Source organism: Zingiber officinale, chromosome 2B (assembly GCF_018446385.1).
Source record: "Zingiber officinale cultivar Zhangliang chromosome 2B, Zo_v1.1, whole genome shotgun sequence".
NCBI lineage: Eukaryota > Viridiplantae > Streptophyta > Magnoliopsida > Zingiberales > Zingiberaceae > Zingiber > Zingiber officinale.
In genome coordinates this window covers 16,001,269-16,013,925 of record NC_055989.1, presented here as the reverse complement: position 1 = coordinate 16,013,925, position 12,657 = coordinate 16,001,269, and the positions used below count along the sequence as shown (strand labels likewise).

Genomic DNA, 12,657 nt, shown 5'->3' with positions numbered 1-12,657 from the left:
TTAAATATCATAAAATTTAACTCTATTTAACATATTTAACCTCCTGATTTGATCCATTGCCATCTCACAGTGAGATAAATTTTAAAATTTATAAAATAAAGGGCTCTAATTCTGGATAAGGATGACCTGCCAGCTTCTCCGGAACTATCCAGAAAACTGATTTCATCTCCCTCTTCCTTATCGGAAAATCACAGCAATGCGATTTTTTTTTCTTTATTGTCTTTATGAAACAAACAAGAACGCAGCGAAAACAAGTCCCATCACAAGACCAAGAAATAATTGGACTATATGAATATAAAATTATTTTAAACTTTTTAAAATTATTTTTATGTATTTATTTTTGCTCGTACTAAATGCTGACTTGACTCTTCCTCTTCTGCACCTAATTAAGCCAATAATTCCAGTTATTATAGTGTAAACATAATAATCAACCAACAAATACATCTTAATCCGCTCTGTTCGCCAATAGGATCCTTGATTTAAATCGTACCAACCAACCGCCGTTCTCCTTCCGCCACGCGGCTAATGCTGAGCCACCAATTCCTCTACACTTCGGCTAGTAGCATACCGCCGTCCACCTATTTTTTATTTTTAAAATAATAATAATAATAATAAATTTTAAAAATTCGGTTTATGTATTTTAGAAAATGATGTTTATTCGTTTTAAATATCTTCGTTATTATCGAAGTCACTTTCTTCATCGAGTAAAATCCAATCGGTGAACTACTCGGTACACACTTCCGGCAGATGCTTGTGATTGGCCTAGAAATGAATCTTTGTGGGTCCAATCTGAGCGGCGACGCGGGTACGAAAATGGGTAAGTTAGAGGATGTTGCGGGGGTGACGCAATTCGGATCGTCTGGGACCGTTTGGGGGTATAAATGGCGAAACGAGGTGCCCTCTTCCAGATTCAGAACCAGCTAACTTTGCCTCGTCTTCTCGAGCGGTGCCGGCGGCGATGGCGAGGGTGCACCCTAAAGGCGTCGATCTGGGTGAGCCTGGTGCGGTATCCTGCATCGAGATCGCGGAACCGGCGCCGGGGGAGGCCGGGGCGGCAGCCTCTGTGCTGCTGACCGTGTGGCGGCGGTCGCTCCTCTTCAACGGGAATGGGTTCGCGGTGTTTGATGCCAAGGGGAACTTGGCGTTCAGAGTCGATAACTACGCTTCCGGGAGCAAGAAGGAGGTGGTGCTGATGGACGGCGCCGGCAAGCCGCTGCTCACGATCCGAAGAAAGGTATGCGCTATTCCCTCAAAAAGGGCTAGGTTTTCTCCCCCAATTCCTCGTTGATTCCCGACGATTTTTTTTTTTTTCTGAAATCAGATCCCTAACCTCAATTGCTCTGGTGCTTGGGACTCCTCCTGTGCAGAATCTAAGCCTAGGAGAGCAGTGGATGATCTACGAAGGAGAGGACGATGCCGATCCTCGGTTCGTGGTGAAGAGGGACGTTAACCCTCTCCATTCCAGAGCACTGGCTCGGGTCACTCCCTGTGCCTCCGGCGCCAAGTCGCGCCGCGCCTACAAGATCGAAGGCTCCTACTCGCAGCGCCGCTGCGCCGTCCTCGACGGTGAGCGAAGGCCAATGGCGGAGATCAAGAGGAAGGAGCCGGCCAAGGGCGTTTCTTTCGGGCTCGACGTCTTCCACCTGGTCGTGCAGCCAGGATTTGATGCCTCAGTGGCGATGACCATTGTGATGCTCCTCGAACAGATGTTTGGGTCTCGATCACCGTTGCTGAAAATTGGCTAGGCGTTTGATTGATATCCATGTTAAAGCATGTCGACTCTCGGCGTCCATGGTATCAGGAGATGAATGAATGAGGTTGTCGTTCCTGCAACCTAAAGGAGTTGGGGCAGTGTTTTCTTTCGCCATTTGTATCGGTTGTGCTTGTTCATATATTAGAAAGATGAAACATCAAATTTTGTGCGTGATGATCAAATTTTGTGCGTGATCTAGATGTGATGTTGTTGGGCATCAAATCCAAAAAATTTGTAGCGGTAGTCCGGGTCTATGCTCCGGCTAAATGACGTAGATAGTTGAGCTATCGGTCAGTGAATGGGTTTGACGTGGATGCTCTCCGGAGATTATAGGTGTATAGAAGATGAGAGGGTCTGAAGAATGCTTTAATAGAGGGTTAGAATATCATTGAGGAGGAATTTTGATAGGCTTTGTCAATGATTTGTTATAGCGGAAAATTAGAAGCAAATGTTAACATCCTTTATTTTATTTGATATCTATTTTTTTGAGATGATTAATCCAAGAATTCACTCTCCTTACTCATAATACACTATGAAACCCTCCTTCTAGGTGACGAAGAAACTTTGTACAAACTCCAACACAAAAATTTACAAGAAATATAACAAAAGATCAAACAAGAATAAAGAAATGAATACTACAATGAGGTGCCTTTGCTTTTGATCTCTTGTTGTTGTGGATAGCTTCTTGATGTTTGGAAATGCATCAACACTTTGTTCCAAGAATCTCAAGAATTGGTGGAAAGAATTGGAGAAGAAGTTGTTGCGTTTGAATTTTCGTCATCGCCTTTATATTCCATAGATTAGGACTCCCAATCGGTTGGTCTTATCCCAATCCGAGGACATCCAGCCATCCAAACATCGCAACGGCTCTTTTCTTAGTCACTTAATCTATTAGCCAATCAATTATGGACCTACTTAATCAATCATCCAATCGATTATGAAGCCCTCTATTCACTCATGAGTTTCTCCCAATCAATTACTCAATCGATCAAGCAGCTTCAATCGATTACCTGATCAATTCAGAAGTTCTCTGTTCGTTTGCGACCAAGCTTAATCGATTAAGCCTCTCACAATATCCTCAATCGATTGGAATTCTTCCCAATTGATTCAGCATAATGCAATACACTGTGCTTCGTGAAAACCAACTTCCAATCGATCACTTGATTGATTGGGTTTAGAGTGAATCGATCACTTTATCAATTCACTATGCACTATGCACTTCGCGAAGAGATGCGCTCTGATCGATTGGCACAGGTCTCAATTGATCACCTGATCAATTACCCAACGTAACTTGCTTAACCCAAATATAAGATTCCATTGCACAATCTCTGGTCAACTGCAACCTGTTGGGACTTCTTCCCCAAGTATTCAATCAACCTTTTGACCTATTTGGATTTTGTCAACCCCCGTTAGACTTCTAATCACCAAGTGCGGCCCTCCTTGACCTATTTAGATTTTCCTCTTGCTTAACCGTAGTTAGGACTTTAGCTTGCCCAAAATGCGGTCCCCCTTGACCCACTTGGATTTCCCTTTGCCTAACCGCAGTTAGGGTTTTCCTTTGTCAACGTGTGATCCTCCTTGATCCACTTGAACTTTACTTTTCTAACCACAGTAAAGAATTTCCTTTGCCAACGTGCGGTCCTCTTTGACCCAATTAGACTTTCCTTTGCCTAACCGCAGTTAGAACTTTCCTCGCCAACGTGCGATCCTCCTTGACCCACTTAGACTTTCCTTGCTAACATGCAGTCCTCCCTGCCCCACTTGGATTTTTCTGTTGTCTAACCCTTGGGTTAGGACTTGTCTTGCCTAACCTCTAATTATGACTTGTCTTGCCTAACACCAGTTAGGACTTTACCAGTCAAGTATCGGTCCTCCTTGACCTCCTTGACCTTTCTCACATATTGTCCAACAATATATTGTCCAAACATGTTGTCCACAACATATTATCCAAACATCAAAATCAAGCTCGAATCTACTCGAGCATGTTGGATCGAGATGCGTTAGAGGGGGGGTGAATAGCACTCGTGACTTTCACACATTTCGGATTCATAAAACAACGAGTAACAAGTAGCGGAATAAACAAAAACAACACGAACACAAGTTATTTACTTGGTTCGGAGCCTGTGGTGACTCCTACTCCGAGGCCCACGCTCGTTGAGCATTTACGTTGGCAACAACTATAATATCGTTAAAATGTTTACAAATGAAGTACAATCAATAGTAGTAAAATTTATCGACGACAAACAAGAAATAGTAGAATCAGGGCTCCGGGTCGTCTGCGTCAAGTTGTGGCTTCGTCGGAACTTCTCGTTAGCAGCTGGTTGCTTAAGAATTGCTTGGAAGGTTATTCCCAATTGCTGCTTGAACCCTTCCTTAAATAGCCTGCTTGAGGCACCTCAAACCCCAATCAAGGCGCCTCAACCCTGCCGAGTCAACCACGTGGATGAGTGCTGAATTTTTCGTCGCTTATCCTGCTTGAGGCGCCTCCATGGCCAGTCCAAGGCGCCTCCAATCCCTGGTCCAAGGCGCCTCCAGCTCCCCTTCGCAGCCAACTTCTGCTTTGCACCCGAGGCGCCTACAGGCTCCATGGAGGCGCCTCGGACACTGTTCATCTGAGGCTTAACTTGTTCCTTTTGTACCTGCAAGACATGTTAGTCCCAAAACAACAGCATGCCCTGCAAGACAATGTCAGCACATATATAAATAAAGTATTAACAGTCTTTGGACTGTCCGGTTCTGACTTCGGATTTCCGACCAGAAATCTTAGGTCGGACCGACGCCTACTGTTCCCTCTTCCGGGGAACGCGTCCTCACCTACTCCTCTCAGGAGAGATTACATGATGTCAGTCCGGTCTTCGATAACAGTAAAAGCTTTTTAAAATAATGCAGGTGCCTTGGACACTGTTCATCTGAGGCTTACCTTGTTCCTTTTGTACCTGCAAGACATGTTAGTCCCAAAACAACAGCATGTCTTGCAAGACAATGTCAACACATATATAAATAAAGTATTAACAGTCTCTGGACTGTCTGGTTTTGACTTCGAATTTCCGACCGAAAATCCTAGGTCGAACTGACGCCTACTGATCCCTCTTCCGAGGAACGCGCCTTCACCTACTCCCCTCAAAAGAAATTAACTGATGTCAGTCCAGTCTTCCAAACCGACTGGACTTTCTGCCAAGGGTTACCACCCCCTAGGACCTAGGGTTATCGCCCGCTAGGGTTTTTCTCCACCTAGGGTTACCACCCCCTAGGACCTAAGGTTACCCCCCTTAGGATTTCTCCTCCACCTAGGGTTACCATCCCCTAGGACCTAGGGTTACCACCCCTTAGGGTTTTTTCTCTACCTAGGGTTACCACCCCCTAGGATCTAAGGTTACCGCCCCTTAGGATCTTCTACCTGCCTAACCACAGTTAGGATTTTCCTGCAAACTCATTCAAGTACATTAGATAACAACACAACTTAACTTGAACCCTTTGACATGATCAAAACATAGGTTCAATCATTGGATGCTTCTAGCACCAACAGAGCTTAGTCAAACTGGTCAACCTTGACCTGGGTAATGATTACACCAACAATCTTCCATAAGTCCAACCCTTTTTGCACTTACCTTCTCTAGGGTTTATATAACTATCGGAAGAGTATCTCCACGTCAGACATTGCATTCTCCTTCATCATCTTCATGTGTAAGGGGACCAGATCTAACAACCGTTAGTTGCCTCACCATTCACCAAATGCTATGTGTTTGAAGTAGGACAACCAAGAGACCAGATCTGACAATCACATAACTAGTTCTCCATTCACATGGTGCCACGTGTTTTGAAATATTTGTAGTTGTTGTCTGCATCTCCCAAGAGAAAAGGTCTCATTATTGAGGTGGTTATGCTTCTTCCTTATCCACATGCACCCTACACATTTTAGTGGGTCAACGCAGGGTGTGGGTCTGATTCGAGTATGAGGAAATGAGGTCAATGTTGAATGATCTTGAGGATAGATGAAGTCGGTGACTGAGTCTAAGCCTAGAGGTGAGCATTCGGTTAATTTAGCATTATTTTATATAATTTCTTTTTATTGTTTTAAACAAATTCAGTTGATTCAGTATTAACCAAAATAATCGATTTTTAATTTGATTCGGTTGATTCGATTTTAGTAAAACTTTGATTTGATCTGGTTAGCCAATACGTTGAAGAAAGTTCCACTAGAAAACTCCTTCGTTAAAGGTGGAGTAGCCTCTTACACACTTTTAAGCTTATAAAAGACTAGAAAAATGAGTATAGGATTTGTAGCTCAGTTGTTGTTTAATTCCTAGATCTAAGGGAATTTTTATAGCTCTTGGAAAATCTTATCTGTGGCTTGAATGCGTCTCCAAGATGGTCTAAGACACCTTCATTGAGACAAGTTTTATCACCGAAGATAAACATTATCTTCGGCTAACAGTCATTGAAGGCGCCTTCAACATGCACGAAGGCGCCTTCCATAAGGTCTCGAAGGCGCCTTCCATGAGCTTAAAGGCACCTTCCTCCAGTAGTTGCTGGCAAACTCCAACAGCTTCATGTGGGTAATTTTGGCCATATGAAATTGGGCTCACCCAAACCTATCTTTCGGCCTTCTCCTTGAGTAAATTTTCGCTCCGGCTTCTCATCCCTCTGAAGTATCGAGCTTGTCCTTCTCGTCCACCGGTGTACTCTTCTGCAGCTTTTCATCCTTCGGATGCACTGAGCCCGTTGGCTCCTTTCTCGTGCCATCCTTCTCATCCGTTGCATCTTCCGCTCAACTTATTGTGCTTCTAAGTTCCTGGACACTTAAATACAAGGCATCAAACATAAACATGACCTGACCTAACTTAGTTGATTACATTAAAACTACCCCGAGGTACTTACACAACAAAGGGTTAGAATGTCACCGGGGAGGGATTCTAGCAGGCTACTTCGATGCTCAAGTTAGAGTTTTCTTGAGGTATGATGCTAGGGGAGGAAAAAGAAGAAAGTGCAAGAGTATGATGTAGCCAAAGAGAGTATGAGAGAGAGTCCAACCCATTTTTGCACTTAACTTCCCTAGGGTTTATATTGCTATCAGAAGAGTATCTCCAAATTAGAAATTGCATTATCCTTCATCATCCTTGTATAAATTAGTGAAGGGATCAGACCCTACAACTATTAGTTGCCTCTCCATTCACTAAATGTCACGTGTCCGAATTAGGACAACCAGAAGACTAGATCTGACAACTGCATAACTATTTCTCCATTTACCCTATGTCACGTGTTTTGAAATATTCATAGTTGTTGTTCACATCTCCTGAGAGAAACAGTCTCATCATTGAGGTGGTTATGCTACACATTTGCACCCTACGCATTTTCAATGGACCAACGTAGGGTGTGGGCCTAATCCAAATATGAGGAAATGAGGTCGATGTTTTTTTATGAAAAGGTAAATTTATATTATCAAAGAAAAAACAAAACTGTATAAAAAAAATCCCAAGATCCTTGCTTATGTCATATCTTACGAAGTGTCATATCTAAAAAGGTGTCCAAGGTATGATGTACAAGTACTCACATGTGTACCATCACTCTCACTCTCTGTGTATCCCATATCAGAAATACTACGGTCAATTATCCATCCTCTATATTTCCACGAGGGATCAAGCATCGATCGGTATTTGTCGTCAATAACAAAATAGCCACCTCCTGAAGGTGCCTCAATGCCACATGTAACCAAGCATCTTCTATGTTTATCCTCCATCCTCCAGGGATTTGGGTCCTTTGGTATCCTCTGGCAAGCTAAAGATATGTATGGGTATGCTTGCACCATGGATCCACGATCCTTAGCCTCTATCAGCATATGACATCTCTAACTGTACCTGACCCATCATCCCCTAGTCACTTTTAGCAAGTGATCATCTATCAACAGATTTGATGTGTCTTTTCTATGAGTCATTTATTACAGATTAGATAGACTTTTCTGGTGGATCTATTCATCGTCTTAAGTTTTTTGGTAAAACCTCAACCATAAATGAATTTAGAATATCTTTACTGTGAGTCGTTTATTGCGAACTAGTTAGATTATTCCAAAGTGGATATATTCACCTATGCATTCTCATCATCAGCATTCTCTCTCTCTCTCTCACTCTCATACATACCTCCTGTAGGGATGTATACTATAAGCCTAGCTTTTATATAAACATCTGTTTTAAAATATTTTGAAATGAGAATCACCTTGGTCAAATGTCTGCATTTTATATTTCTATATATGTCAATGTATTGTCTATTTAATTTATATTGTAGATAACATGGTGTGTGGCGTCACACAGAAGATCATGTTATCGATTCCTTATAAATTATAAATAGTAGCTCGCAACCAAGATGGATTGATACAAACCATTGGAACGATTGTAGTGTAATTTGGTATTAGTCTGTCTTGACTATGAAATTACACTAGTACACTATGTGTGTATTGAGTAGGATCATTTGAGGTTGTTCGATTTATACTGACTACATAAAAAAATAGAACCTCTGTTATTATAGATGCGTGTCATCTTAATCCCGATATAATAACAAGCATGTATACTTAGTATTTATTTCTTTAACTTATCAATGGGTGAGATTTATTCGTTAAATTAATAGGCCCGATGAGTTGGGAGATAGTATTATTTATATGGTGTGTTGTTGATTATAGAAGGAATCTGTGTCATAATTATTTAGGTTGATGATGCCCCCTTAGGAGCTTGTAAGGATTATCATATAAACTCTGTAGGTAGACTTACTCCGATATGATAATAAAGTTGAGTGGTACTACTCTTGAAATCAGATGTTAATTAATTGGGTTGTAAGTAAATTAATTAATTAATGAGCATACGATATCTTAAACACAGGGAGTTTAACACACTCATAATAAGAAGGAGCCCATATTATAATATGGGATTGATGCGATAGTTCAATAATAACTCTTTAGTGGTATGAGTTATTATTGATGGACTTGGGTTGGGTGTTCGGGCCGAACACAGGAAGTCCAGACCCATCAGGAGGCCTAAACCAATTCCTCCTTTAGGTCCCTGTTGTAGCCTCTATATAAAGCCTCGCATCCATCCATCCATAATTTGGTTTGGTTTAACTGGATTTGGTTTAACTTGATTTAGTTTAACTTAACTTGGTTTGGTTTAACTTAACTTGTTTTGGTTTAGCTTAGCTTGGTTTAACTTCGTTATAAAAAGAGAGATTTTTTCTAAACAGAATTCGATTATAGAAAGAGAGATTTTTTCTAAACAGAATTCTATTATTTTTCTTTCTTTGTAACCGACGACAAGCTTATAAAAAAGAATATGTGGTGACTCATAAAACATAATTTTCTAATTTTCCCTCACATCTTTTCCTCTTTGTGGCCGGCAGCCCTTTCCCCTTGCATAGTGTCGGCACCCCTCATCTCCTCCCTCCTTGGTGGCCAGCGCCCCACCTTCTCCACTTAGGGTCGACCCCCTCCTCTTTGCTTAGGGTCGACACCCCCCCTCCTCCTAGCTAGGGTCGACACCCCTTCCTAGCAATACATTGGTGGTCGGCGACTTGAAAAAGAGGAAGAAGATTAGAAGGTGCCCCATCCTAGAGCCTCTTTTTGTAGTCGGCGGTTTGGAAACTGAGAAGAGAAGGAGGTGTTGGAGCAATCCCAATGGTCCGTGCGACCATGTGTTTTGGTGTTTAGGAAAAGGGTTTAAGTTAGGTTCACCCTTGTATTTGATATATGTATTTGAGTTGTGCAGGTTTACAGGATACACATATGACTCAGGTTGATGGCTTCGGGTCCGGTGAAGGATGGAGCATCCGAGGGACCGTGGACAGGGCAGGAAGGACAAGGGCCGAGGGAAGCGACTTCGAGGCATACACGAAGGATGGCATTGGGACGAGCCGCGGGCTTGAATGCATCCGAGGGACGAGAGCCAAAAGAAGTAGGCTTGAAGGCAAGAAGTCAAAGCTGCAAAGGAAGCGTCAAATGAGTCGTAAGGGTGAGGGTACGAGTGCATGAGAAATTATACTCGGAGTAAAATTCTAATTTAGGATTTTACTGCAGAGTTACTGTAACAGTACTGTAGCATTACTGTAGCAGTCGACTGGTGCAGTCGACCGCGTAATCGACTAAGTGCGAACAGAATGGTTCTGTTAGTTCGGTAAGTGTGGATCAGTCGATTGCACCAGTCGACTGCAAGTTTTGGCAGTAGACTTGTATCGAACCGTTGGGATGTAACGGTCAAATTTCCACAGAGGGCAGTCGACTGCATGTTTTGGCAATCGACTGGTAGGCGGGATTTTCAACCCACGTCCTATATAACCAAGGCTTGGAAGCTTGGTTATCCCTGACGAAATTAGTGGTGGTAAACCCTAATTAGTAGTCTACTTGTTCTCAAGTGTTTGTGAGTGTTGTGGTGAGGTTTCTCCACCCACAAGGAGCTACTTGAGATAGCTGGAGTTTGTCGGGGACTAATCCACCGACGGATCGGGATCGTCCACCTCAAGGACACGCCGTGGAGTAGGAGCCCTAATCTCCGAACTACGTTAAACGAACGTGTTAGCGGTTTGCCTTTCCTTTCTTGGTTTTAGTCTTTAGCTTGTTTGTTTTGTTTGTATTCCACTGCGCAAGATAACCTTGTAGAAAGCGAGTATTTGGGGTGTCGTCTATCCAACCCCCCTTCAAGCCGGTCGTCCGATCCCCAAACAAGTGGTATCAGAGAGAGGCCGCTCTCCATTCGACTAACTGCCAAGGAAGCACATGATGACCGGCTTGATTGAACCTCCAAAGTTTGAAGGAGGAAGCCTTGGGGACATCGCATATTGGATGATGAAGATGGAGGTCTTCTTCAACACGGATTGGAACACCATGATGGTGGTCGAAGAGCCGTTTGAAGTCCCGAAGGACAAGAAAGGGAAGAAACTCCGGCCGCGTCATTGGACGGAGGAGCAAATCTCACGATCAAAGGCAAATGATAAGGTAATATATATTTTGATTGATATTTTGTCTAATGACATGATGAGCCGTGTAAGAAAATATGAGAACGCCCACGATTTGTGGAGCAAGGTGAAGATGGTTCTACGGGAAGAACCTAAACCTACACAAGAAGAAGAAGAATCCAAGGAGATGGGTTTAATTGCTCAAGTTGAGGAGGAGCAAACGGAAGTTGAGCCATGCTCAACATCCGAGGAGGAGAAGGAAGATGAGGCATCATCTAATCCTTAAGAATTGAAGAAAATTTCGAGGCAAGTGAAGAAGAAGAAGAGGTCTTGGAAGTGGTCAATCTAGCAAACACCTCCACCGAAGCAAAGTCAAAGGACCACATTGTGTGCTTCGGATGCAATGAGAAGGGACACTACAAGAGTAGGTGTCCAATGGATAAGAAGGTAACTCCTAAACCCACTCAAATTATTTTAGATACTAATTTGGGTTGTAGGAATGATGGTGCCAAGAAGAAGAAGGAGAAGAAGCGCATTAGATGCTTCACTTGTGGTGAAATAGGGCACTACCACACCAAATGCCCAAGGAAGAGAGAGCTCAAAAAGTTGGAGCATTTAAGGATGTGGGAAAAGAAGTTGAGGAAGAATGGAGGCTCGCGTCAAGGGGGAGCTCCAAAGGTAAAGGGTAAGGTAAACCCTAATTTAAATTTGAAGTCAAATTTAAATTCCTCCATGCATGTTAGGAAAAATAATGTTAATCATTATATGCCCATGCAAAATTTTGGTTTCAAATATCATGATAGGAGTAGGGTAAATATGGATCATAACCCTAGGAAACTCATTCATGATAACTCTAGAAATGGTAGACCTAAGGAGACCCAAGGCATTAATCCCAAGAAGGAGAGACATATGCCTAGAAAAATGGGTAGGTCTAAGAATGTCCAAGGTGGACATGTTGAGTCTAGGTTTAGGAACCTAGAAAGGGAAAATCAAGCTTTGAAGGCAAAGCTTGATAAGTTGGAGAAAACCCTAGAAAGATTCAATGTTGGATCTAAGGGTTTAGGTATGGTGTTGGGTAGCCAAAGACCCAACAATGATAGATCGGGTTTGGGATACCGATCTAATATCTCCAAGGCTAAGGGAAAATCTTATGCTAGGGTTGCATATGACTATAGCAAGGAGAAGCCAATAAATGACAAGGGAAATCCATTTAAAGGTAAGGAAAAATTAACCAAGGACAAAGTGTCCAAGTTTAAGAAAGTTAGGTTTGTAGGCCAAGTGTCACCGGAGGTGCACCAATGTGGCCTAGCCATTGTGGATGAGTCACCTAGGGAGGTGACTAAGGTTAAGAGCTCTAGGGGAAGCTCTAAGAGTCAAGTTGAGACCCATGGAAAATGGATCTCAAGTGGGTACTACTTGGGAGTCTAGATTGGGTCATGAAATGTGAAAAGTGGTTTGGAGACGGACTTGAGTCTCAAATTTAGGGGTTTGGCACAATTGAGTTGTGTTTCATGCTTGAAAATATGACATTGGGGTCATATAGCATGATAATTAGTTTTGGATGTATAGATGTCATATAAACCAATGCTAGGGATGCATTGTGGTTTAGTATGGGCAAATACATCAAGAGGAAGCCAAAACTAGGACTTTATGTCAAGGTTCAATTAAACTTTTTAGCTAGTGTTGTGTTTTGTATCAATCTTAGGATTTGTGATAAATATATTTTTATATATATATTTCCCAAGTAGATATTGATAAAATAGACCTCTCCACAAAATTTGGGGATTTTTGGAGGTCTGTGGAATTTCTGGCGCATTTCTGAAGTTGGCCAGAAAAGGTTGATTTTTTCATGAATAATGTACCAGTCGACTAGTACAGTTACCAGTCGACTGGTAACAGTAGATTTGAGCACAGAATGTCTCTGTAAGCTCATTTTCATGGGGGCAATCGACTGGTACTTCTGGCAGTCAACTGAT

General features: G+C 42.4%; 1 protein-coding gene across 1 annotated transcript; it reads left to right on the top strand.

Annotated features, from left to right (window-relative positions):
- Nucleotides 1-911: 911 nt before the first annotated feature.
- LOC122049008 (protein LURP-one-related 8-like) lies at nt 912-1,927 on the top strand. The gene is made up of 2 exons (XM_042610511.1): nt 912-1,234; nt 1,368-1,927. The coding sequence occupies exons 1-2, from the start codon at nt 959-961 to the stop codon at nt 1,743-1,745; spliced, it is 654 nt and encodes a 217-aa protein (XP_042466445.1). The 5' UTR covers nt 912-958; the 3' UTR covers nt 1,746-1,927.
- The last annotated feature ends 10,730 nt before the right edge of the window (nt 1,928-12,657 follow it).

Bases quoted from the DNA above. Each gene is read 5' to 3' on its own strand.
- LOC122049008 (XM_042610511.1), top strand. From the start codon at position 959: ATGGCGAGGGTGCACCCTAAAGGCGTCGATCTGGGTGAGCCTGGTGCG. The intron at 1,235-1,367 runs GTATGCGCTATT...CCTCCTGTGCAG, and splicing joins TGCTCACGATCCGAAGAAAG to AATCTAAGCCTAGGAGAGCA.